The sequence below is a fragment of the Mobula birostris genome, chromosome 18 (genome assembly GCF_030028105.1).
Source record: "Mobula birostris isolate sMobBir1 chromosome 18, sMobBir1.hap1, whole genome shotgun sequence".
Lineage (NCBI taxonomy): Eukaryota > Metazoa > Chordata > Chondrichthyes > Myliobatiformes > Myliobatidae > Mobula > Mobula birostris.
In genome coordinates this window covers 70,496,682-70,520,827 of record NC_092387.1, presented here as the reverse complement: position 1 = coordinate 70,520,827, position 24,146 = coordinate 70,496,682, and the positions used below count along the sequence as shown (strand labels likewise).

Genomic DNA, 24,146 nt, shown 5'->3' with positions numbered 1-24,146 from the left:
AGGTCCTCAGGCCCTTCTATGAAAAGAAGTTGCCTCTCTGGTGTCTTCTAAATCTCTCCCCTCTTATATTTATGCCCTTTGGCTTTGGACTCCCCAACCCTGGGGAAAAGATGATAACTGCCACATTATCCATAATCCTAATGATTCTTTGAGGTCACCTCTTATTCCTCTACACTCCAGGCAACAAAATTTCAGTGTGGTATCAGAGGGTTCCTTGGGGCTTTAGGGCAAACAGTTGGTTTCTGACGAGATGGGCATTATGTATGTTGATAGTCCGATAGGTCACACATCATTTCTTGCATTTAGTCTGTTAATTAGCTTTTTCCACCATAGAGTTCCTACAACGTGGGACATAAAGGTAAAAGTTTGACAATTAAATCCCACTTCAGGTTTACTGATTCACAGATTTACTTCAGTCTCTGAAGTTGGATGTAATTGGATGTACAGTTATTACTCACGACTCCCACCATCTCTCTTTGATTATTTTTATTTTCTCCTATTTTGCTATTTTGCATTTCTATAAGCTCTTGAGTTTTTCTCCAATCAGTGTGTTTGTGTGGCCAGACATGGCTGTGGTCTGAAAGTAGAGGTCACCCTGAACGATGCAGAGGAATTTTAACTCCTGGCTGACTGTGAATCCTTGGAATTCATCAGCTCCTAGTGCCAGGATGCTGAGATACACTCTGCTGCAGGCTCCTGTTGATGGATCCGGAATGTCAGAGACACCGAGGGGACATCAGACAGGGAGGGCTCAGATCAGTTGTCATACCAAAGGAGCTGGGGACATCTCACAGTCACTGCCTGGCTCCTGTCTGTTACATCCCTCTTCTCCCTCTTTCTCTCTGTCTGTCTGTCTATTTCTCTCTCTCTTTTGCTCTCTATCTCTCTCTCTCTCTCTTCCTCTCTCTCTCCCCCCTCTCCCCCTCTTTCTCTCCCCTCTCTCTCCCACCCCTTTTCTCTCCCCCCTCTATATATATCCCTCTCTCCCCTCTCTCCCCCTCTATATATATCCCTCTCCCCTCGCTCTCCCCCCTCTATATATAACCTTCTCTCCCCCTCTCTCTCCCCTCTATATATATCCCTCTCTCTCCCCCCTCTCTCCCCCCTCTATATATATCCCTCTCTCTCCCCTCTCTCTCTCCCCCCTCTATATATATCTTTCTCTCCACCCCTCTCTCCCCCCCATATATATCCATCTCTCCCTCTCTCTTGCAGCACCCCTTGCCCCCACTCTCTCTCTCTTTCTCCCCTCTTTTTTTTCCTCTCCCTTCTGTCCCTCTCTCTATTTCTGTCAGCTTTTGTCTCTCCATGCATGTCTATGAGTGTTCCTGTATTCCTGTGCATGTCTATGAGTGTTCCTGTATTCCTGTCCTTCTGTTCTGTGTGTGTTTTTTCTCTCACTTTCTCTGCTCCTCTCTGGGAATAAAGATACACACTGTAATTTCTTGAAAGATGTCAATAAGACTGGAAGAGTGCAGAGGACATTTACAAGGACATTGCCAGGACTTGAGGACCTGAATTACAGGGAAAGGTTGAACAGGTTAGGATTTTATTCCCTACAGCAAAGGAGACTGAGGGGAGATTTAATAGAGGTACAGTATACAGAATTGTGAGGGGTATAGAAGGAGTAAATGCAAGCAGGCTTTCCCACTGAGACTGGGTGAGACTAGGACTAGAGGTCATGGGTTAAAGACCATAGGCCATAAGATAGAGGAGCAGAATTAGGCTATTTGTCCCATCGAGTCTGCTCTGCCATTTCATCATGATTGATCCAATCATCCTCTCAGCCTCAATCTCCCGCCTCCTGCCCGTATCCCTTCATGCCTTGACCAATCAACATTCTATCAACCTCTGCCTTAAATATACATTAAGACTCGGCCTCCACAGCAAAGGATTCCACAGATTGACCATGCTCTGGCTGAAGAAATTCCTTCTCATTTAAAAGAATGACCCTCTATTCTGAGGCTGCGTTTTCTGGTCTTAGACTCTCCCAACATAGGATACATCCTCTCCACATCCATTCTATCAAGGCCTTTCACCATTTGATAGGTTTTAACTAGCTCACCTCTCATTCTTCTGAATTCCACTGAATACAGGCACAGAGACATCAAATGCTCTTCAACAACAGGCCTTCATATTAAAGGTGAAAGGTGAAATGTTTGAGGGGAATACGAGGGGATCTGTTTCACTCAGAGGGTGGTGAGAGTGTGGGTTGAGCTGCCAGCAGAAATGGTGGGTGCAGGTTGGATTTCAACATTTAACTTTGGATAGGTACATAGATGGGAGGAGTATGGTCTGGGTGCAAATTGATGGAATAGGCAGAATAATGGTGCAGCACAGATTAGATGTGCTGAAAGGTTATGGTGTTCTATGGCTCTGTTATGTTCACTCTTTATCTTGCTCCCTCTCTCTCACACTTGATGTGTCACTCTCACTCTTTTTCTTCCCTGGTCTGTCACTGTCTCCCTCTCTTGTTGTCTCTCTCGTGCTCTCTTACCTAATCCCTATTCACCCCTTTCCCTCTCTCTCTTTCTTTTATTCTATTCCTTTTCTCTCCTCTTTTTTTCTCCATCCCTATTTGTTCTTATCTTTTTCCCCTCTCTCTCTGTACCAGGAGGTTTTTGAAAGAGTAATTTCAGAATTCAGAAAATGAGTTTAGTGCTGAGGAGAGAGCTGACTGGTCATTCAATAGCTAATGTTTGTACAACTTAGTTAATCAAACATTCTCTCTGCAGCAGTAGAAGTTGAGGGAGAGTTGACAGAAGTGTATAACATTAGAAGAGGCAGAGATAGAGTTTATTCTTGGTTTAGAAATGTCAAATACTAGCAGGCATAGTTTTACAGTGAACATGGAACATAGAACAGTATGGTATGGACCATTTCACCTCTTCACACCCGGACTCATCCACATGTCCAACTCTCCACATCCAGACCTCTGCACATTTCCAACCCTTCACATCTCCGGCTCTGCACATCTCCAACCCTCCACATCCAGACCCACCCACACCTCCAGCTCTCCAAACCCAGATTTCTGCACCCCTCCAACCCTCCACATCTCCAGCTCTGCACATCTCCAACCATCCACATCTCCAGCTCTCCACATCTCTAACCCTCTGAATCCAATCCCTCCACGCCTCCAACCCTCGACATCCAGACCCATCCACATCCCCAATCCTTCACATCTCCAGCTCTGCACTCCTCCAACTCTCCACATCCATACCTCTGCACATCTCCAACCCTTCACATCCAGACCCATCCACATCTCTAGCTGTCCACACCCAGATCTCTGCACATCTCCAGCTCTGCACATCTGGACCCTCCGTATCCAGATCCCTCCATAACTGGACCATTCTATGACCTGATCAATCCACATCCAGACCCTGCTACATCCAAACCTCTCCTCATCCAGACCCACCCGATCTGGACCTCCACAACTGTACCCATCCATATCCAGATCCCTTCACAATCAGATCCTCCACATCCAGACCCTCCATATCCTGACCCCTCCTTATCCAGAGATCTCCACATCTGGACTCCTTCACATCTGGACTCTTCCACATCTGGATAGCTCCACATCAGGACCTTCCACATCCAGACTCTTCCACATAGGATACCTCCACATTTGGACCTTCCACATTGGGACTCTTCCGCATCTGGATACCTCCACATCTGGATAGCTCCACACCTGGACTCTTCCACATCTGGACCCTCCACATCCAGACCCTCCATATCCTGACCTCTTCCACATCTGGATACCTCCACATCCAGATCCTTCACATCCGGATCCTTCACATCCAGACCTTCCATATCCAGTCCCTTCACATCCGGACCCTCCACACCCGGACCCTTCACATCCGGACCCTTCACATCCGGACCCTCCACACCCGGACCCTTCACATCCGGACCCTTCACATCCGGACCCTTCACATCCGGATCCTTCACATCCGGATCCTTCACACCCGGAGCCTTCACATCCGGATCCTTCACATCCGGATCCTTCACATCCGGACCTTTCACACCCGGATCCTTCACATCCGGATCCTTCACATCCGGACCCTTCACATCCGGACCCATCACATCCGGACCCTTCACATCCGGACCCTTCACATCCGGATCCTTCACACCTGGACCCTTCACATCCGGACCCTTCACATCCGGATCCTTCACATCCGGACCTTTCACATCCGGACCCTTCACATCCGGACCCTTCACATCCGGATCCTTCACATCCGGACCTTTCACATCCGGACCCTTCACATCCGGACCCTTCACATCCGGACCCTTCACATCCGGATCCTTCACATCCGAATCCTTCACATCCGGACCTTTCAGATCCGGATCCTTCACATCCGGACAATTCACATCCGGACACTTCACATCCGGATCCTTCACATCCGGATCCTTCACATCCGGACCTTTCACATCCAGACCCTTCACATCCAGATCCTTCACATCCAGATCCTCCACATCCAATCCCCCCACACCTCTGCCCCTCCTTTAAACCATACTTTGACTGCCTCTTTATCTTGGTGTTGGGCTCGATGATACATTTGTCTGAGATACACTGGGTGCTCAGTACTGAGGGACAATTCTTGGTCCTAGATGTTGGTGTAAAACTGCTTTTGTCGGTAGCAGAAAGCAGGTGTGGCTGTGTTGTTGAGTTCACACTGATCTGTGAGTTCATACCAGTATCTGTGCTGACATTGATCTGTGACACTGCAGTAGACTGTGGGGCTGGGGTGATCCAGGGGTAGGGATCACTTCTCAGAGCTGACGTACATGGGTAGTGATTAGGGAGGCAACGGAGGTGAGTGTTTCTCTACAGTGCTGACCACGGAACCTTCTGCTGGCGGGCGCTGAGGGAAGGACACACCAACACCACCGCCTCTATCCCGATCGTGCTCCCGGTTCCTCTATCCCGATCGTGCTCCCGGTTCCTCTCTCCCGATCGTGCCCCCGGTTCCTCTGTCCCGATCGTGCCCCCGGTTCCTCTCTCCCGATCGTGCCCCCGGTTCCTCTGTCCTGATTGTGCTCCCGGTTCCTCTCTCCTGATCGTGCTCCTGGTTTCTCGGTGACGGAACGGGGAAACTCATGGGTCATGCTACAAAACTCCAATTCTTGGTGTCGGTGGGGGAAACGAGGGGCACGAGGCATCAGTAGATGTTTGATGGGCACTGTCAGCTTCACTGAGGGTAATGTGTGTGTTGTGTCAGGTCCACCGTCCCACTGGGGTTAACTCTCCCCCAAGAACTCATCTTCAAGCTCTATCTATGGCGAGGTACTGTTTCTGGTCTGGAGTTTTGTTGGTGGAGGAAACATCAAATAATTTCAAATTACCGTGTGTGGTATGATAATGTAGCATCAGTGACCGGGTTTCAATCCCGCCACTATTCTGCAATGTGTTTGTATGTTCTCGCTGTGACTGTGTGGGTTTCCTCCGGGTGCTCCAGTTTCCTCCCACATTTACGAGTTAGTAGGTTAATTGGTCAGGTGGGTGGAACTGCGCTGTGTGGGCTCGTTGGGCTAGAAGGGCCTGTTACCTCGAAATTAAAATAAAATAATTTTACTTTGGTTTTCAGGGTTGGTGCGGACAATGTGGAGACAATGGTGAGCCTATTGAACCAGTAGGAGGCAATAGTGACATCTCCAGCTCCCATTTCTCAACAACCCACCTCACTCACTCAGCATTTACTCGTGTGATAACACCATAAGACATAGGAGCAGAATTAGGCCATTCAGCCCATCGAGTCTGCTTTGCCATTCCATCACGGCTGATTTATTTTCCCTCTCAACCCCCTTCTCCTGCTTTCTCCCCATAACCTAACATCCTGATTAATCAAGAATCGATCAAATTCCCTTTTAAGTTTTCCCAGTGACTCGGCCTCCACTGCCGTCTGTGGCAATGAATTTCACAGATTCACCCCCCTACTGCCTGAAGAAATTCTTCACATCTCTGATTTAAATGGACCTCCCTCTATTCTTAGACTATGCCCTCTGGTCCTAGACTCCCCCACCATGGGAAACATCTTTATCATCTCCACTCTGTGTAGGCATTACAATATTGAACTGACTTTATTTTTTACATCCTTCACATACATGAGGAGTAAAAATCTTTACGTTACATCTCCGTCTAAATGTACAATCTGTAATTTATAGTAATTTATAATATGTAGTATGTACAACAGGATAGGTCAATATAACATAGAAATATAATTGTATCAGCGTGAATTAATCAGTCTGATGGCCTGGTGGAAGAAGTTGTCCCGGAGCCTGTTGGTCCTGGCTTTTATGCTGTGATACCGTCTCCTGGATGGTAACCACTGGAGCAGTTTGTGGTTGGGGTGACTCTTATCTCCAATGATTCTTCAGGCCCTTTTTACACACCTATCTTTGTAAATGTCTTGAATAGTGGGAAGTTCACATCTACAGATGCTCTGGGCTGTTCGCACCACTTTCTGCAGAGTCCTGCGATTGAGGGAGGTACAGTTCCCATACCAGGCAGTGATGCAGCCAGTCAGGATGCTCTCAGTTGTGCCCCTGTAGAAAATTCTTAGGATCTGGGGACTCATGCCGAACTTCTTCAACCGTCTGAAGTGAAAGAGGCACTGTTGTGCATTTTTTACCACACAGCCGGCATGTACAGACCACATGAGATCCTTGGTGATGTTTATGCCGAGGAATTTAAAGCTGTTCGCCATCTCAACCCCAGATCCATTGATTTCTATGGGGGTGACCCTGTCTCCCTTCCTCCTGTAGTCTACAACCAGCTCCTTTGTTTTTGTGACATTGAGGGAGAGGTTGTTTTCTTGACACCACTGCGTCAGGGTGATGACTTTCTCTCTGTAGGCTGCTTCATTATTATTTGAGATTAGAGCAATCAGCGTAGTGTCGTCAGCAAATTTAATTATCAGGTTGGAGCTGTGGGTGGCGACACAGTCATGGGTACACAGAGAGTAAAGGAGGGGGCTGAGGACACAAACCTGAGGGGCATCCGTGTTGAGGGTCAGAGGGGTGGAGGTGAGGGAGCCCACTCACAACCTGCTGGTGATCTGACAGGAAGTCCAGGATCCAGCTGCACAAGGCAGGGTGAAGACCGAGGTCTCTGAGCTTCTTGTCGAGCCTGGAGGGAATTATGGTGTTGAATGCTGAACTGTAGTCCAAGAACAGCATTCTCACATCAGCATCCCTCCTCTCCAGATGTGTAAGGACAGTGTGTAGAGCTGTGGCTATTGCATTGTCTTTCGATCAGTTGTGTCGGTAGGTGAATTGTAGGGGGTCCAGTGTGGGTGGTAGCAAGCTGCAGATGTAGTCCTTGACCAGCCTCTCAAAGTATTTGCTTATTATTGAGGTGAGTGCGACAGGACACCAGTCATTCAGACATGTTACCTTGGTCTTTTTAGGTATAGGGACAATGGTGGATAGGTTTCAATGAAATTTCCTCATTCTTCTAAACTTCAATTGCTCTTCATTTGTTAACTCCTTTATTTCTGGAATAATTCTCATATAACCATACAACAATTACAGCACGGAAACAGGTCATCTCGGCCCTTCTAGTCCGTGCCGAACTCTTACTCTCACCCAGTCCCACCGATCTGCACTCAGCCCATAACTCTCCATTCCTTTCCTGTCGATATAGCTGTCCAATTTAACTTTAAATGACAACATCGAGCCTGCCTCAACCACTTCTGCTGGAAGCTCGTTCCACACAGCTACCACTCTCTGAGTAAAGAAGTTCCCCCTCATGTTACCCCTAAACTTTTGCCCTTTAACTCTCAACTCATGAAGCTTCTCTGGATCTCTCCAATGCCAGCATATCTTTTTTCAGATAAGGGACCCAAAACTGTTCACAATGCTTGCTAAGTGTGGTCTAACCAATTCCTTATAAAGCCTCAGCTTTTATATTCAGTCCTCTCAAAATGAATGAATGCTAACATTACATTTGCTTCCTTACAACCAACTCAGCCTGAAAATGAACCTTTAAGGAATCCTGCACAAGGACTCCCAAGTCCCTTCGCACCTCTGATTTTTGAATTTTGAATTTTCTCCACGTTTAGAAACTAGTCTATGTCTTTATTCCTTCTACCAAAGCGCACGACCATACACTTCCTGACACGATTCCATCTGCCGCTTCTTTGCCCAATCTCCTGCTGCAGATTCTCTGCTTCCTCAATGCTACCTGCCCCTCTTTGTATCATTTGCAAACTTGGCGACAAAACTGTCAATTCTGTCATCCAAATCATTGACATATAATGTGAAAAGAACTGGTCCCAATGCTGAACCCTGTGGAACAGCACTTGTCACCGCAGCCAATCAAAATAGGCCTCCTGCCAGTCAGCCAATCTTCTATCCGTGCTGATATCTTCCCTGTAATACCATGGGTTCTTATCCTGTTAAACAGCTTCATGTACGTCACCTTGTCAAAGGCTTTCTGATATTATTCAAGTAAATAACATCAACCAACACTCCTTTGTGTATCTGCCTGTTATTTCATTTAAGAATTCCAACAGATTTGTCAGGCACAATTTCCCTTAAGGAAACCACACTGACTTTGGCCTACTTCATCACGTGCCTCCAATAATGGATATTATCATCCTTAATAATGGATTTCAACATCTTTCCAACCACTGAAGTGAAGAAAACTGGCTATAATTTCCTTTCTTCTCAGTAAAAGTCTCATCTATGAGGCTCTCAGCCTCCTCAATAGTCCTGAGTGTCTCCAGCTCGAAGTCCAGTTCCTTGGCCTTGTCAGTCAGGAGCTGACGTTGGGTGTACCTCCTGCAGACATAGTCATCAGAGAGACTGTTACGTACCTTGAAACCCCACATCTCACAGGGTGTTTCTGTGGGTGTGTGAGTGTGTTCAGGTGTGTGTCTATATCTGTGTGTGAGTGTATGCGTATGTGTCTGTGTGTCCCTGTGCGTGAGTATGCATGTGTGTTTACATCCATGCCTGAATTTGCACATGGTGGTTCAAAGACTCAAAAGTTTCAAAGTACATTTATTATCAAAGAATGTTTAAATTATACACCGTGAAATTTGTCTGCTTACTGGCATCCACAAAGTAAGAAACTGGAAGAACCCAATTTTAAAAACGAAAAACAAAAACCACCGCACAGGGAAAGAGGAATTTAAAAAAAAACAATGAAGCAAACAATAGAAGCAAGTGACAGCGTCCCCAGGTCCGCTGCCTGGGACAGCTGGAGTAGGCCCAAACAGACTGTGGAGATGATGCACAGCAGGTTGTCAGGAGAATGTAAAACTCGATAACAGCAAGCTTTGTGTTTCAACATGAGGGGAAGGAGCCTCTCTCATGAATGTGTGTAGTCATTTAGTCAGAGAGAGTCACTGTCTGTTTATTAATGTGTAAACCAGAACCACCAGAAGGGAACCTGTTAATAGTTGTTTAGCAAGGAAGACTGCTATCAAACTAATACAAGTTTTCAACTGTGGAGCTCTTTTGAAAGCTTGGCAGTGTTCCAGTATTTTATTCTGTTGGACTAAGTTCAGACATCACACCAGAGATTCCCCTGGTTCATATCCAGATTTATCGCACATCAAGAAGGAGTTAACTATATAGCTAAGAGGGCATCTTGTCTCAGTAATTTCAGGAGCTTCTGACCAGCAGAGGGGGCTGCAGTTTGACAGAAAGGGATGTGCAAAACAAATTAAACGTTTGTAAAGAGAAGTCAAACGCAGAATGACACACAGTCTTGAGTGCATTTACTGGAGTGGGTGGGAACATTTCCCAGGCCAGAGAGCCTCCACATATGATCAGCTGGGTGAAACCCCTTCCAGTCCCTCCAAAACTATCTGTAACCCTTTTATCCCCCCATCACCACTTCTACTTCTGTCATCTGTGCTTGCCCCCTGTAATCCTCTTCGGGTGGAAGGGCAGGTAGTGTTGCAGAAGGGCTTAGGTTGATTGGGGAATGGACAAAGAAGTGGCAGATGGAATATAGTGGAGGGACGTGTATGGTCATGCATGCACTTTGGTAGAAGGAATAAAGGCAGAGACTATTTTCTAAAGGGGGAGAAAATTCAAAAATCAGAGGTAAAAATGGACTTGGAAATCCTCACTGAGGATTCACTAGTGTTTAACTTGCAGGCTAAGTCAGTGGTGAGCAAGGCAAATACATTGTTAGTATTTATTTGCAAGGACTGGGCCTGAAGGCCACGGTGTTGCCTAGCGGGTGTCAGGGCCAGTCGACAGATGATGTTGTGGACTAAGGGGTCTGAACTATATACTCTCCATCTTCGTGTTTTACTGTGGGCATCAGGACTCTCATTATGTGATTATGATCATGTGTCTACGATTGTTGCTAATGTGTTTTTGCTCCTTGACTCCATAGTAAAGTTGTCTCATCTGGCTGTATTCATGAGTGTTCATGTATGGTTAAATGACAATTAAAGTTGAATTGATTTGAATTTTGAGAGGACTGGAATATAAGAGCAAGGATGTAATGCTGAGGCTTTATCGGGCATTGGTTAGAGTGCACTTGGAGTATTGTGAGCAGTTTTGGGCTCCTTATCTAAGAAAAGATGTGCTGGGATTGGAGGTGGTCCAGAGGAAGTTCAGAGAGTGATCCTGGGAAGGAAAGGGTTAAGTGTGAGAAACGTTTGATGACCCTGTGTATCTACTCACTGGAGTTAGGAAGAATGAGGGGGGATATTGCTGAAACCTAACAAATATTGAAAAACCTAGACAGAATGGATGTGGAGAGGATGTTTCCTATAGTGGGGCAGTCCAGGGCCAGAAAGCACAGCCTCAGAATAGTTGGTTATCCCTATAGAATAGAGATGAGGAAGAATTCCATTAGCCAGATGGCGATATATCTGTGGAATTCATGTTATGGACCACTGTGAAGGCTAAGTCACTGGATATATTTAAAGTGGAGGTTGATAGATTCTTGATTATTCAGGGATCAAAGGTTATGGAGAGAAAGTAGGAGAGTGAGGTTGAGAGGGATAATAAATCAGCCATGATGGAATGGTGGAGCAGAGTTGATGGGTTTGAATGTCCTAATTCTGCTCCTATGTCTTATGGTCTTTAATTTTCTGGTCAGCTTTCCTCATCAGTGATGCTGTAGAAATCTTGCAGTTTAGGATCTAATGATCTATCTGCTCGTTGGTTGAACCACCACACTGAGAGATTTGGAACATCTATAGCTGAGAAATAGCATTACATCAGATCCTGATAGTGTTTTCCTGAGGGGAATAGTTTTCCTGAGGGGAATGATGTTCCAGAGGAATATGAAGTTTGTTTGTCCAAGGCTTGGTGTGAGCTGAGGCTTCAATCTGTTGTGTGAATACAGAAGACCAACTTGGAAAGTGTGTCACCCTGAGGATGGGATCAATCAGTACATTCAAGAATCCTGGTCTTGAAGAGGAAGGAGACACGTTTCTCCTAATGTTGCAACTACTTAGGTAGGACACAAGGGTCTGAGTGAATGTGTTACAGTATACTGATCACTGGGGTCTCTATCCCAACCTGGCTTCGTCAGCCCTAGAGGCCAGCCAAAGACCATCTGTAACCAGCCATTCTCAGACAGAACCATGGCTGTCAGTCCACGTGAGGGAGAGAAATTCATCGGTGAATCATCAACCCTGAACTCTGTTTTTTCCACAGGTGTATGTGTGAACTGTCTCAACCCCACAGTGTAAATGTGGGGAGTACCAAGGACATTAACTATGTTCATGTCTGTTCATAACATAGAAACATAGAAACATAGAAAATAGGTGCAGGAGTAGGCTATTTGGCCCTTCGAGCCTGCACCACCATTTATTATGATCATGACTGATCATCCAACTCAGAACCCCGCCCCAGCCTTCCCTCCATACCCCCTGACCCCCGTAGCCACAAGGGCCATATCTAACTCCCTCTTAAATATAGCCAATGAACTGGCCTCAACTGTTTCCTGTGGCAGAGAATTCCACAGATTCACCACTCTCTGTGTGAAGAAGTTTTTCCTAATCTCGGTCCTAAAAGGCTTCCCCTTTATCCTCAAACTGTGACCCCTCGTTCTGGACTTCCCCAACATCGGGAACAATCTTCCTGCATCTAGCCTGTCCAATCCCTTTAGGATTTTATACGTTTCAATCAGATCCCCCCTCAATCTTCTAAATTCCAACGAGTACAAGCCCAGTTCATCCAGTATTTCATCATATGAAAGTCCTGCCATCCCAGGAATCAATCTGGTGAACCTTCTTTGTACTCCCTCTATGGCAAGGATGTCTTTCCTCAGATTAGGGGACCAAAACTGCACACAATACTCCAGGTGTGGTCTCACCAAGGCCTTGTACAACTGCAGTAGTACCTCCCTGCTCCTGTACTCGAATCCTCTCGCTATAAATGCCAGCATACCATTCGCCTTTTTCACCGCCTGCTGTACCTGCCTGCCCACTTTCAATGCCTGGTGTATAATCACACCCAGGTCTCGTTGCACCTCCCCTTTTCCTAATTGGCCACCATTCAGATAATAATCTGCTTTCCTATTTTTGCCACCAATGTGGATAACTTCACATTTATCCACATTAAATTGCATCTGCCATGAATTTGCCCACTCACCCAACCTATCCAAGTCACTCTGCATCCTCTTAGCATCCTCCTCACAGCTAACACTGCCACCCAGCTTCGTGTCATCCGCAAACTTGGAGATGCTGCATTTAATTCCCTCATCCAAGTCATTAATATATATTGTAAACAACTGGGGTCCCAGCACTGAGCTTTGCGGTACCCCACTAGTCACTGCCTGCCATTCTGAAAAGGTCCCGTTTATTCCCACTCTTTGCTTCCTGTCTGCTAACCAATTCTCTTACCACATCAATACCTTACCCCCAATACTGTGTGCTTTAAGCTTGCACACTAATCTCCTGTGTGGGACCTTGTCAAAAGCCTTCTGAAAATCCAAATATACCACATCCACTGGTTCTCCCCTATCCACTCTACTAGTTACATCCTCAAAAAATTCTATGAGATTCGTCAGACATGATTTTCCTTTCACAAATCCATGCTGACTTTGTCCGATAATTTCACCGCTTTCCAAATGTGCTGTTATCACATCTTTGATAACTGACTCCAGCAGTTTCCCCACCATCGACGTTAGGCTAACCGGTCTATAATTCCCCGGTTTCTCTCTCCCTCCTTTTTTAAAAAGTGGGGTTACATTAGCCACCCTCCAATCCTCAGGAACTAGTCCAGAATCTAACGAGTTTTGAAAAATTATCACTAATGCATCCACTATTTCTTGGGCTACTTCCTTAAGCACTCTGGGATGCAGACCATCTGGCCCTGGGGATTTATCTGCCTTCAATCCCTTCAATTTACCTAACACCACTTCCCTACTAACATGTATTTCGCTCAGTTCCTCCATCTCACTGGACCGTCTGTCCCCTATTATTTCTGGAAGATTATTTATGTCCTCCTTAGTGAAGACAGAACCAAAGTAATTATTCAATTGGTCTGCCATGTCCTTGCTCCCCATCATCAATTCACCTGTTTCCGTCTGTAGGGGACCTACATTTGTCTTTACCAGTCTTTTCCTTTTTACATATCTATAAAAGCTTTTACAGTCAGTTTTTATGTTCCCTGCCAGTTTTCTCTCATAATTTTTTTTCCCCTTCCTAATTAAGCCCTTTGTCCTCCTCTGCTGAACTCTGAATTTCTCCCAGTCGTCAGGTGAGCCACTTTCTCTGGCTAATTTGTATGCTTCTTCTTTGGAATTGATACTATCCCTAATTTCTCTTGTCAGCCACGGGTGCACTACCTTCCTTGATTTATTCTTTTGCGAAACTGGGATGAACAATTGTTGTAGTTCATCCATGCAACCTTTAAATGCTTGCCATTGCATATCCGCCGTCAATCCTTTAAGTGTCATTTGCCAGTCTATCTTATCTAATTCACGTCTCATACCTTCAAATTTACCCCTCTTTAAGTTCAGAACCTTTATTTCTGAATTAATTATGTCATTCTCCATCTTAATGAAGAACTCCACCATATTATGGTCACTCTTACCCAAGAGGCCTCTCACGACAAGATTGCTAATTAACCCTTCCTCATTGCTCAAAACCCAGTCCAGAATAGCCTGCTCTCTAGTTGGTTCCTCGACATGTTGGTTCAAAAAACCATCCCGCATACATTCCAAGAAATCCTCTTCCTCAGCACCTTTACCAATTTGGTTCACCCAATCTACATGTAGATTGAAGTCACCCATTATAACTGCTGTTCCTGTACTGCACGCATTTCTAATTTCCTGTTTAATGCCATCCCCAACCTCTCTACTACTGTTAGGTGGCCTGTACACAACTCCCACCAGCGTTTTCTGCCCCTTAGCGTTATGTAGCTCTACCCATATCGATTCAACATCTTCCCGGCTTATGTCCTTCCTTTCTATCGCGTTAATCTCCTCTCTAACCAGCAACGCCACCTCACCTCCTTTTCTTTCATGTCTATCCCTCCTGAATATTGAATATCCCTGAATATTGAGCTCCCATCCTTGGTCACCCTGGAACCATGTCTCTGTGATCCCAACTATATCATAATCATTAATAATAATCTGCACTTTCAATTCATCCACCTTATTACGAATGCTCCTTGAATTGACACACAAAGCCTTCAGGCACTCTTTTACAACTCTCTTAGCCCTTATACAATTATGTTGAAAAGTGGCCCTTTTTAATGCTTGCCCTGGATTTGTCGGCCTGCCACTTTTACTTTTCTCCTTAGTACTTTTTGCTTCCACCCTCACTTTACACCCCTCTGTCTCTCTGCACTGGTTCCCATCCCCCTGTTGTGAACTAACTTCCTCTCGCCTAGCCTCTTTAATTTGATTCCCACCCCCCAACCAGGCAGGTTGGATTATAGTCCAAGCTCAAGCCCCACAATATCCAATGAGAATAATACAGATGGCAACAAATTGCATTTACATTGTCCTTTTAGGAAACAAAACTGTCACCCGTTCACATGTAATGTTGAGGCTTTATGAAGCACTGGTGACGCGTCACTTGTAGCACTGTGAGCAGTTTTGGGTCCATTATCTTAGGAAGGACGTACTGACACTGAAGAGGTTCATGAAAATTTTGACCATCTGTTAGTCTTGTGAGACCATGGATCTGCACCTGGAAAGTCTTCACTCTCCAGGGTACAGGCCTGGGCAAGGTTGTATGGAAGACCGGCAGTTGCCCATGCTGCAAGTCTCCCCTCTCCACGACACCAATGTTGTCCAAGGGAAGGGCATTAGGACCCGTACAGCTTGGCACCGGTGTCGTCACAGAGCAGTGTGTGATTAAGTGGACACAACACACGTTGCCTTGGCTTGGGCTGGAACTCATGACCTTCAGGTCGCTAGTCCAATGCCTTAACCACTTGGCCATGTGCCCACACCATTCATAAAAATGATTCCAGGATTAAATGGTTTGTCATATGAAGAGCATTTGATAGCTCTGGGACTGTATTCACGAGAATTCAGAGGAATGAAGGGTGACCTAATTGAAACCCATTGAATGGTAAAAGGCCTTGATAGAGTGGACGTTTCAAAGGATGTTTCCTATAGTAGGAGAGACTAGGACTAGAGGACACAGCCTCAGAGTAGAGGGGCATCCTTTTAGAAACAGAGAAGAGGCGGAATTTCTTTAGCCAGAGAGTGGTGGATCTGTGAACTTTGTTGCCATATTCGACTGTGGAGACCAAGTTTTTATGTATATTTAAGGAAGAAGTTGATAGATTCTTGATTGGTCAGGGCATGAAGGGATATGGGAGAAAACAAGAGATTGGGGCTGAGAAGAAAGATGAAGGCCAAATGGCCTAATTCTGCTCCTATATATTATGGTCTTATGGAAGGGATATGAGAGGAAGTAATTGACACTTGGTCGAAAGGGAGAGGTTGTAGAGCAGGAAGGAGAAGGAGAGAGGTTTGGGAAGGAACCTCAGAACTGAAGGCACAGCTGCCAGGGGTGTGAAAAGTCTGATTTGGACAAGGGTACTGTTGGTCAGTAATTTTCAATTGTTTTACATAAATAAATCACATTAAACAGATCTACTTTCTTGGACAAAGTGCATTTATTTGTGAATGACAAGCTGGTAGCTCTTTGCTGAATGTGCTTGGAGCAACTATTAGTGTAATAGCTTATCAAGAATGCAAAAGTGTCTGAATCCAAATTCACAATCTGCATGTATTTCAATATCTTAAAATCAACAGAAAAATTATGGAATTTTCCTGTTATTAAAACTGTTCCTCAAAGTCAAAGCACCCCATGGCAAATGTTTAATTCATGCAATAAATTAAGTCTGAAATGATTCCCCTGAGAAGTTCTCATACCTCCTGTAGACAAACAAGTATTACATATCTATGTTGTGAGGTACCATCCTCTACCATGTAACATGCATTTCTCATTGACTCAGAAATGAATGGTTCCTCTCTGTTCATTTGTTTTCTTTACTGTCACCATTTCAATCTGAGCTGGTGGTCTTCTCTTCTCTTCCAATGACTTCATTCACTGTTTTCTTCACTGCACTGGTAACTGAGAGTTTGCCCTCGTTGCTCTCAGTGGTTTTCTCTGCACATTTTTCAGTGATCTCTGACAAGGTTTTTGTCACTTTCTTGTCGGTTTCACCTTCCATTTCATCTTTCTCCAACTTGATGTCCAACCCATTTGTGACAGCTTCTGGGCTTCTCTCTCCTGACTGGGTGCTCTTGCTTTTGGGACCATCGCCTGCAACTTTCCCTTCTGCTTTCCCGATGCTTTTATCTCCTCGTTCCTCACTTCCTCTCTTACCTTTCTCACTCTCCTTTTCTTCCCGTGTTGATACTTCCTTCTCTTGCTTGCCTCCTTTCTCCTCCTGCTCCTTCAGGACATCTGCCTTTATCTCTCTCTTTGTCAGTCCACTGGGGGTTTCTCTCCTCTCAGACTCTTCTGTCTTCTCTGCTTCATTGCTTTGAAATTTCACTTTCTGCATTTCGCTTTCTTTTGCTGGCTTTTGCACCCTTCCTTTCTCATCTCCTTTTGTCTCCTCTTTGGGTTTCTGTAGTTCCTGCTCTACTTTATCCTCTTGCTTTTCATCTTCAGTTTCAACAGGATATGCCTCTTTATGGCTCGGTTCTTTGAGCTTGTCTTTCTGTTGAGGTCCATGCTCTTTACCCTGTTCTTTACCATTCCTTTCCTCTTCAGCATCTCCCTGCTCAGACTGAGCTTGCTGGGCCACTGTTTGTGTCACACTGTCACTCATCTCTTCAGCTTTGGCTTTTTCTTGCTGCTCAGACTCTATTTTTACAATCACATTTTCCTTATCTGTTTTTCTGTCCACTGACATCTTCTCATCATTGCTTTCCCTCTCTATTTGGCTTTGTTGTTCAGCCGAACCCATGGTTTTGCTTGTTCCAGACTGTTCTCTCTTGGTGCTCTCTTCCTCTCTTGCCTCTTCACTTTCTGCAGCTTCCTCCTTGGAGGCTTCTCTTCCTGCAGCACCATGCTCTTCACTATCCTTTCCACGGCCAGGCTCTTCATCCAACATTGTGGCTACACTACTTTCTTCTTTAGTTGGAGCTTCCTCTTTCTCAGACCCTTTCCTCTCCACCCTTCCTTCTTTATTCTCTGTGCCTCCTTCTCCCACGCTTTCTTCGTTAGGCTCACTCCTCCTTTCGGCCTCCTCTTCATCAGAGGCTTCAACTGTGGTCACCTCATCCTTGTCTTCATCCCCTTCTTCATCAGGTTTTCCCCCTGAGCTCTCAGAGATCACTTTGAGGACCGAGTCCTCTAGGTCTGACATGTCAACTTCCTTCGTGGTTTCGCTGATAATCTCTTCCACAAATTTGTACTGAGGAGCAGCTTTGCTGGGGGTGCGCTTGGCTTTGGTCGGGGTGTACACGGTATGGGTCAGGGACTGAGTTTGCCTGTAGGTGTAGGAGGGAGGAGTGAAGGTCCCTGCAATGGACCCGAACCGAGTTTCCTCCCCTTCAAGCAGTTTCCTTAACACAGGAGAGAGAAACACAGAGAGAGAGAGAGAGAGAGAGAGAGAGATAGTTTGTTACTGTTATGATGTGGTGAACCACTTTGTGATTCCAAAGCCAACATAGTCACCTTGTTACTGGGAGCTTCTGCCTTCGTGTTCCCTTCATTACGAGCCAGTGAGTCACTCCCTAAGCCCTAAACCTGTCACCATGGGTAGACCAAATGCCAGGAATGACCACCACCCCCTCCTCCACCTCATATTCCCTCTTCGTGTTCCATGAAAGTGCTCAGAGCCCCAGTACACCAGCGTTCCCATGTAGAGTGTGGAGCAGTGCAAATGTGTAGGGATGTGTCGGGTGTAGGGTACAGGGCTGTGGGGTGTACATGTGTGGGGTCGTAGTTCTGTGTGGGTGTGGGGGTGTAAATGAGTGGAATGTGGAGTGTAGATGTGTGGGTGTGTGTGGGAATGTAGATGTGTGTGGGTGTGTGTGTAATGTAGATGTGCAGGGTGTAGATGTGTGGGAGTCTGTGGTTGTAGATGTGTGTGTGTGTGTGTGTGTAATGTAGATGTGTGGGGTGTAGATGTGTGAAAGTGTAGATGAGTGGGATGTGGGGTGTAGATGTGTGGGAGTCTGGGGTTGTAGATGTGTGTGGGTGTGTGGGATGTAGAGTATAGGGCTGTGGGGTGTAGATGTGTGGGGTTGTAGTTCTGTGTGGGTGTGTGGGGTGTAAATGAGTAGGATGTGGAGTGTAGATGTGTGGGTGTGTGTGTGTGGAATCAGGTGTGTGGGGTGTAGATGTGTGAAGGTGTAGATGTGTGGGATGTGGAGTGTAGATGTGTGTGGGTGTGGTGTGCAGATGTGTGGGTGTGGGGCAGTGTAAAAGTGTGGGGTGTAGATGTGTGGGTGTGTGGGTTGTAGATGTGTGGGTTGCAGACGTGTGTAGGTGTAGATGTGTGTGGGTGTGGTTTGTAGATGTGTACAGGTGTAGATGTGTGTGGGTATAGAAGTGTGCAGGTAAGGGTTGAAGATTTATGAGGGTGTATGGGGTAGATTTGTGGGGTTGTGTGGGGTGAAGTGTAGATGTGTGGAAGATGTAGGGTGTAGATGTGTGTGATTGTGTGGGGGTGTGGTTGTGTGGGGGTGTAGATGGGTGGGGTGGTGTGTAGGTGTCTGGAGGTGTAGATGTGTGGGTGTGTGGGGGGTGTAAATGTGTGGGCTGTAGATTTGTGAAGGTGTAGTTGTGTGGGTGTGGGGATGTGTGGGTTGTAGATGTGTGGAGTATAAATGTGTGGGTGTGGGGGGGGTATAAAAGTGTGGGGTGTAGATGTGTTCGGGTGCAGATGTGTGTGGGTGAGAGTTGAAGATTTATGGGGGCGTATGGGGGTTGGGTGTAGATGTGTGGTGGTGTGTGGGGTGTAGATTTGTGGTGGATTTGTGGGGTATAGATGTGTGGAGGTGTAGATGAATTGGGTGTAGATGTGTGTGGAAGTGTTTGGGGTGAAGATGTGTGGATACGTGGGGTGTAGATGTGTGTGGGGGATGTAGATTTGTGAGGGTGTAGATGTATGTGGAGTGCAGTTGTGTGGGGTGTGGGGTGTAGATTTGTGTGGGGTATGGGGTGTAGATAAGGTGGTTTGTTGGGTGAAGTTGTGTGGGGTGTGGAGTGTGGGGTGTAGATTTGTATGGGGTATGGGGTGTAGATTTGTGTGGGGTATGGGGTGTAGATATGGTGGTTTGATGGGTGTAGATGTGTGGGGGTGTGGGGTACGGCGTGTAGATATGGTGGTTTGTGGAGTGCAGTTGTGTGGGGGTACGGGGTGTAGATATGGTGGTTTGTTGGGTGAAGATGTGTGGGATGTGGGGGTGTAGATGTATGGAATGCACTGGGGAGGGGGCAGAATTCTGCTACTTTTTCCAAATCCCCGCGCTGACAGTGTGGCCCTGGACGCTGAGGAAGTTCGATGCGAGTTTAATTTTATCAGAGCCTTTTGCACACTGGTTGTCCGACTGTTGGTGCGGACTTTCATTGATTCTATTATGGTTATTGGTTTTATTGAGAATGCCTGCAAGAAAATTCATCTCAGGGTTGTATATGTGACATGTACTTTGATAATAAATTACTTTGAACTTTGAAAAGTTGGAGAATGTGATTATTTCTGTAAATCCTTTCACTCAAAGGCCGGTGGGGACTCCCCGCTGGTTCAATGGTACCCGGGACGTTGCGGATGAGGACTGGTGCGGTCTGCGTGTTTGTTCCCAGAGAGGAGGTGGTGGGAGTGATTTCACTCGGAACCCGGGAGGCTCTTGTGGAAACTCTGCAAATAGAAGGGGAGGAGGTCGCTACACCAGCTCTCGGTAACTCAATACACCAGGGAAGGTCCGTTCGTTATCTGTCCAGGGTCCTGAAGCCGGTGCCTGTTTTCCTTTGCTTGAGAATCTGATCAGAGAGCGTCTTCTCCAGACGAGACCCGCTGCTCCTTCATACCCGTTTACCCCGGCACCGACCCACTGGCTCGACCCCATCACCCACCCTATCATCGACCCCCCCCCCCCCCCCCCCGGCAGCATGAATTTACTGGCGACAGTGAATGCAGTTTCTGGCAATTTTAATCATTAAAGGCACCGGCTGATCTTTATGATCCGAGACTCCGCTTGGCGGGGGTGGTTATGTGCATCGCGAGGCGACCCCCCAAACCACCGTCTGCACCGCGGTGGCTGGAGGGATGAGAGCGGGGATCTGTATTTACCCGATTTATACGGGGCGTGGGAGTTCGGTATACCGCAGGTTCCGGGTCAGTTAAACATTGCAGTGTAACGGGACTCTGTGTATCCCAGAGCAGGGCACTGTCTGTGGGGAAAATGTTCTCCGCTCTTTCTACATCCCCGTTGCTACGGCTTTAACCGTTTCGTAAATCTACCTTTCCTTGTGGGACTGTATCGGGCCAGTTCGGCTGTACTGGAAACTGGGTACCCGATTGTTGAGTTTCGAGGATCGTTCGGCTGTAGGCGAGACTGCTCGTGTACTAAATCCCGACGGAGAGCTGCAGATCAAACCAGGGACAGAAATAAATCCCTCCGGTTTTATTGCTTTTTCAGGTTTGAAGATCACCTTAAGAAATAAGGGGGGGGGGGGTGGGTGTGGAGAGTCGGCGGAGTAACAGGTCACCCTTTTCAGAAAGCGCACCGCCTTTCTCACTGTTTGGTGTTGGTGTACGATCTGCCCGTGATCGCTCCTGAACTTGGTGCAGACCGAGACTACCTGATACAGTTGTCCAGCTAGAGGCTACAGTCACACCTACCTGTACCCCCACCCTGAAGTCATAATCACACCTACCCAAAGGTTACAGCCTCACTTAACTGTAGATTAGTCACACCTGCCCGCAGGTTGCAGTCACATCTATCTGTAGGTTACAGTCACACCCACCTGTAGGAGGCAATTTCCACATCTAAGGCCATTTTGACATTCAGCAGATCCTGATATTCCCTCAGATGATGGGACATTTCCCACTTTGCGCTTTTGAGCTCGTTCTCCAGCTGATGGATCGTGTCCTGGAAGACAAAAGACGCAGTTGGAAAAGTTACTAGCTGAATGCCGGAGAAGAGTTGGCGCAGGGGGCCGACGCTCTCACCTGGTACTGCAGCAGCTCGGCGTCGTGTCTCTCCTCGATGTCGCTCAGCTGTTTCTCCAGGGACTCCTTGGTTCCGCGCACCGTCTCCAGTTCGATGCTCTTGGACTGCAGCAGCCGGCGGTATTCGCTGATCTCTTGCCGACGGCTCTGCAGGGCTTCGTTGTTGATCTCGGCGGCTTCACTAAGCTCTGCAAACCTGCAGCGGAACCACTCCTCGGTATGCTGAAGATTGGCACTGGTGTAGCCCTCCATCTGCGCCCGGATCTCTTTCAGAGCCGCCGTCAGATCGGCCTTGGCGAACTCTTTGGGCTCCACGGTGACCTGGGTCGCGTGCAATTGCGAGAGGAGCTCGGCCACATCGTTCTGGTGGGTGGCCTTCAGGAGGGCAATCTCTTCGGCCAGAGCGCGCTCCTTCTTTTCCAGCTGCAGTTTGAGCCGCTCAGCGTCCTCGCCCTCCTTCCTGAGGAGTCGGGCGCCTACATCCAGTTGCTCCCTGAGCCTCGCCTCGTCCTCGCACTTGCCCTTGAGGAGGTGGAGGTCGTCTGCCAGCTGCTCCCTCTCCAGCTGGAGGTGAGCCTTCTGCCGCTCCACGTCCCGCAGCAGCTGGCGGAGCTGGCGGAGCTCGGGCTCGAAGGCAACGGCCAGCCGCGACGGCGACAACTGCCGCTGCCTCACCTGCGCGATCTCCGCCTCCAGCCCGCGGTTCTGCAGTTCCAGCTGACGCACCTTCTCGATGTAGCTGGCGAAACGGTCGTTCAGACCCTGCATCTGCTGCTTCTCGTTCAAACCGACCGCCCTGCTACCCTCGCCGAAGGAAACCGGCATGGCGAGCGCCAGGCTGGCCGAGGACTTGTGGCAGCGGCCGCTGCGCTTGGACAAGGAGACAGCGCCGCTTTCCCTGGCCCAGCTGTGGGGCAGAGGCGCCGACAGCGAGGAGCCTAGGTGCCGAGCCAGTTTGCGGGCGGGCTCGGTGCGGTAGGAATGCGACTGCCAGCTGTAGCTCATGTTTCTGTTCCGGACGTCCTCGCGAGTGCGGAGCCGGCGCGCTCCTCGTCTTATATAGAGAGGTGGGCGCGGGTGGGGGTGGGGGATTGCGCAGAGTGAACTGTCCCAGCTGCTGCTTGCTTTTCCGGAGGGGGATTGGGGAGGGTATGACGCACTCAACCCTCTGGCATTACATGAGGGCTGTACGTTTAATATAGTTATCTCGATGAAAACAGCAAAAGAAAATCTGAAAAGCAGGACTCCCAATGATCGCAAAATTCCACAATGTTCATGCAGCCTCCGACCGCTCTCACCGCCTGCAACCCAGACTAGTGTCCATCTGTAGTACTGACCATTGCGTACAGGTGCAGAGATGACCGAAGCCTTCAGTGTCCAGTTCGATCGTGGAGGGAGATCTCCAAAAGGGAATATTCAGCGCAAAACATATTAAAACTGCTGAGGCTGGGAGCGCAAAACCGGAGCTGGTCATTCTCACGAGGTCGGGCAGCGTCTGTGCAGAGAGAGTTAACTTTTCTCAGTTTCTCCCTTCGCCGACGCTGACTAACCGTGGGGAATTCCAGGTGTTTTCGGCTTTGATTCGCCAGATTTACTGTCAAATAAAGTCGGATAGCTTCAGAACGCGGGACAGCTCCCTGGGCAGTAGAGAACCGTTCTTCCCACGGCATCAGTTTTCTCCGTTCAGTTCAGGATGGCGGAGTATCTCCAACCGCCGCCATTCGGTGAATGTCGGAACGTGAAAATTGTCAGTGAAATATCCCTGCCCCAGTAGGGGAATTTACCCGGAAATACGGAAATATCCCTGTCCCGCTGTGGGAGTTATCCGCCGCCACACCCGTTGGTCAATCCCACCATGGTCGATTTTCTGTTGATGGAGGATTTGGTGAAGTGTTGGTGCACTTCTTCCTCGGGATGATCGTCCTGACCCTTAGCGTGTGTGTGTGTGTGTGTGTGTGTGTGTGTGTGTATCTTTGCACGTGTGTGCAGGTGTGTTTCTGTCTGATTGTTTATGTGTGTGTGCATGTGTGAGTGATTGTGTTACTGTGTGCTTGTGTGTGTATGAGCGTGTATCTTTGTATGTGTGTAGGTGTGTGTTTGTGTGAGTGATTGTGACAGTGTGTGTACCAATGTGCTTGTTTGTGTGCGTATGAACTTGTATCTTTGTGTGTGCAGGTGTGTGTCTGTGTGATTGTGTGAGAGTGTGAATGTGTGTGTGTATGCGTGCACCTGTGCAAGTGCACGTGTGAAGAGTGTGCGTGCAAGTGTGCGAGTGTGTGTCTATAATTTTGTGAGAGAGTGTGAGTGTGTGAGTATTTGTGTGTAAGTATGTGTAAATGTGTGTCTGTGAGAAAGACTGTGTGTTTGTGTGTAAGTGTATGTGTATATGTGTGTGTGATTATGTGCGTGAGTTTGTGTAAGTGTGTTTATGTGTATGTAAGTGTGTATGTGTGTGTCTGAATGCGAGTGTGTGTGCCTCTATGTTTATGTGTGTCTGTGTGTGTGTGTATGTAATTGTGAGAGGGTGTGTATGTGTGTGCGAGCGAGTGTGTTTTGTGAGTGTGTGCATGCGT

At 47.4% G+C, this 24,146-nt stretch overlaps 1 protein-coding gene and 1 long non-coding RNA gene across 2 annotated transcripts in view; one reads left to right on the top strand and one right to left on the bottom strand.

Moving 5' to 3' along the window:
* LOC140211879 (uncharacterized) overlaps positions 1-24,146 on the top strand; it is a 50,842-nt gene that overhangs the window by 5,727 nt on the left and 20,969 nt on the right. The window lies entirely within an intron of this gene.
* On the bottom strand, positions 16,444-22,359 carry LOC140212234 (uncharacterized). Its single transcript, XM_072282960.1, has 3 exons — positions 21,574-22,359; positions 21,369-21,493; positions 16,444-17,959 (listed from the first exon to the last, which is right to left on the bottom strand). The coding sequence occupies exons 1-3, from the start codon at positions 22,339-22,341 to the stop codon at positions 16,444-16,446; spliced, it is 2,409 nt and encodes an 802-aa protein (XP_072139061.1). The 5' UTR covers positions 22,342-22,359.

Excerpts from the sequence above, each read along its gene's own strand:
- LOC140212234 (XM_072282960.1), bottom strand. The coding sequence starts at position 22,341 with ATGCAGGGTCTGAACGACCGTTTCGCCAGCTACATCGAGAAGGTGCGT. Across the intron at positions 21,494-21,573 it reads CCGAGCTGCTGCAGTACCAG|GACACGATCCATCAGCTGGA; the intron begins GTGAGAGCGTCG and ends TTTGTCTTCCAG. Across the intron at positions 17,960-21,368 it reads GTGGAAATTGCCTCCTACAG|GAAACTGCTTGAAGGGGAGG; the intron begins GTGGGTGTGACT and ends TCCTGTGTTAAG.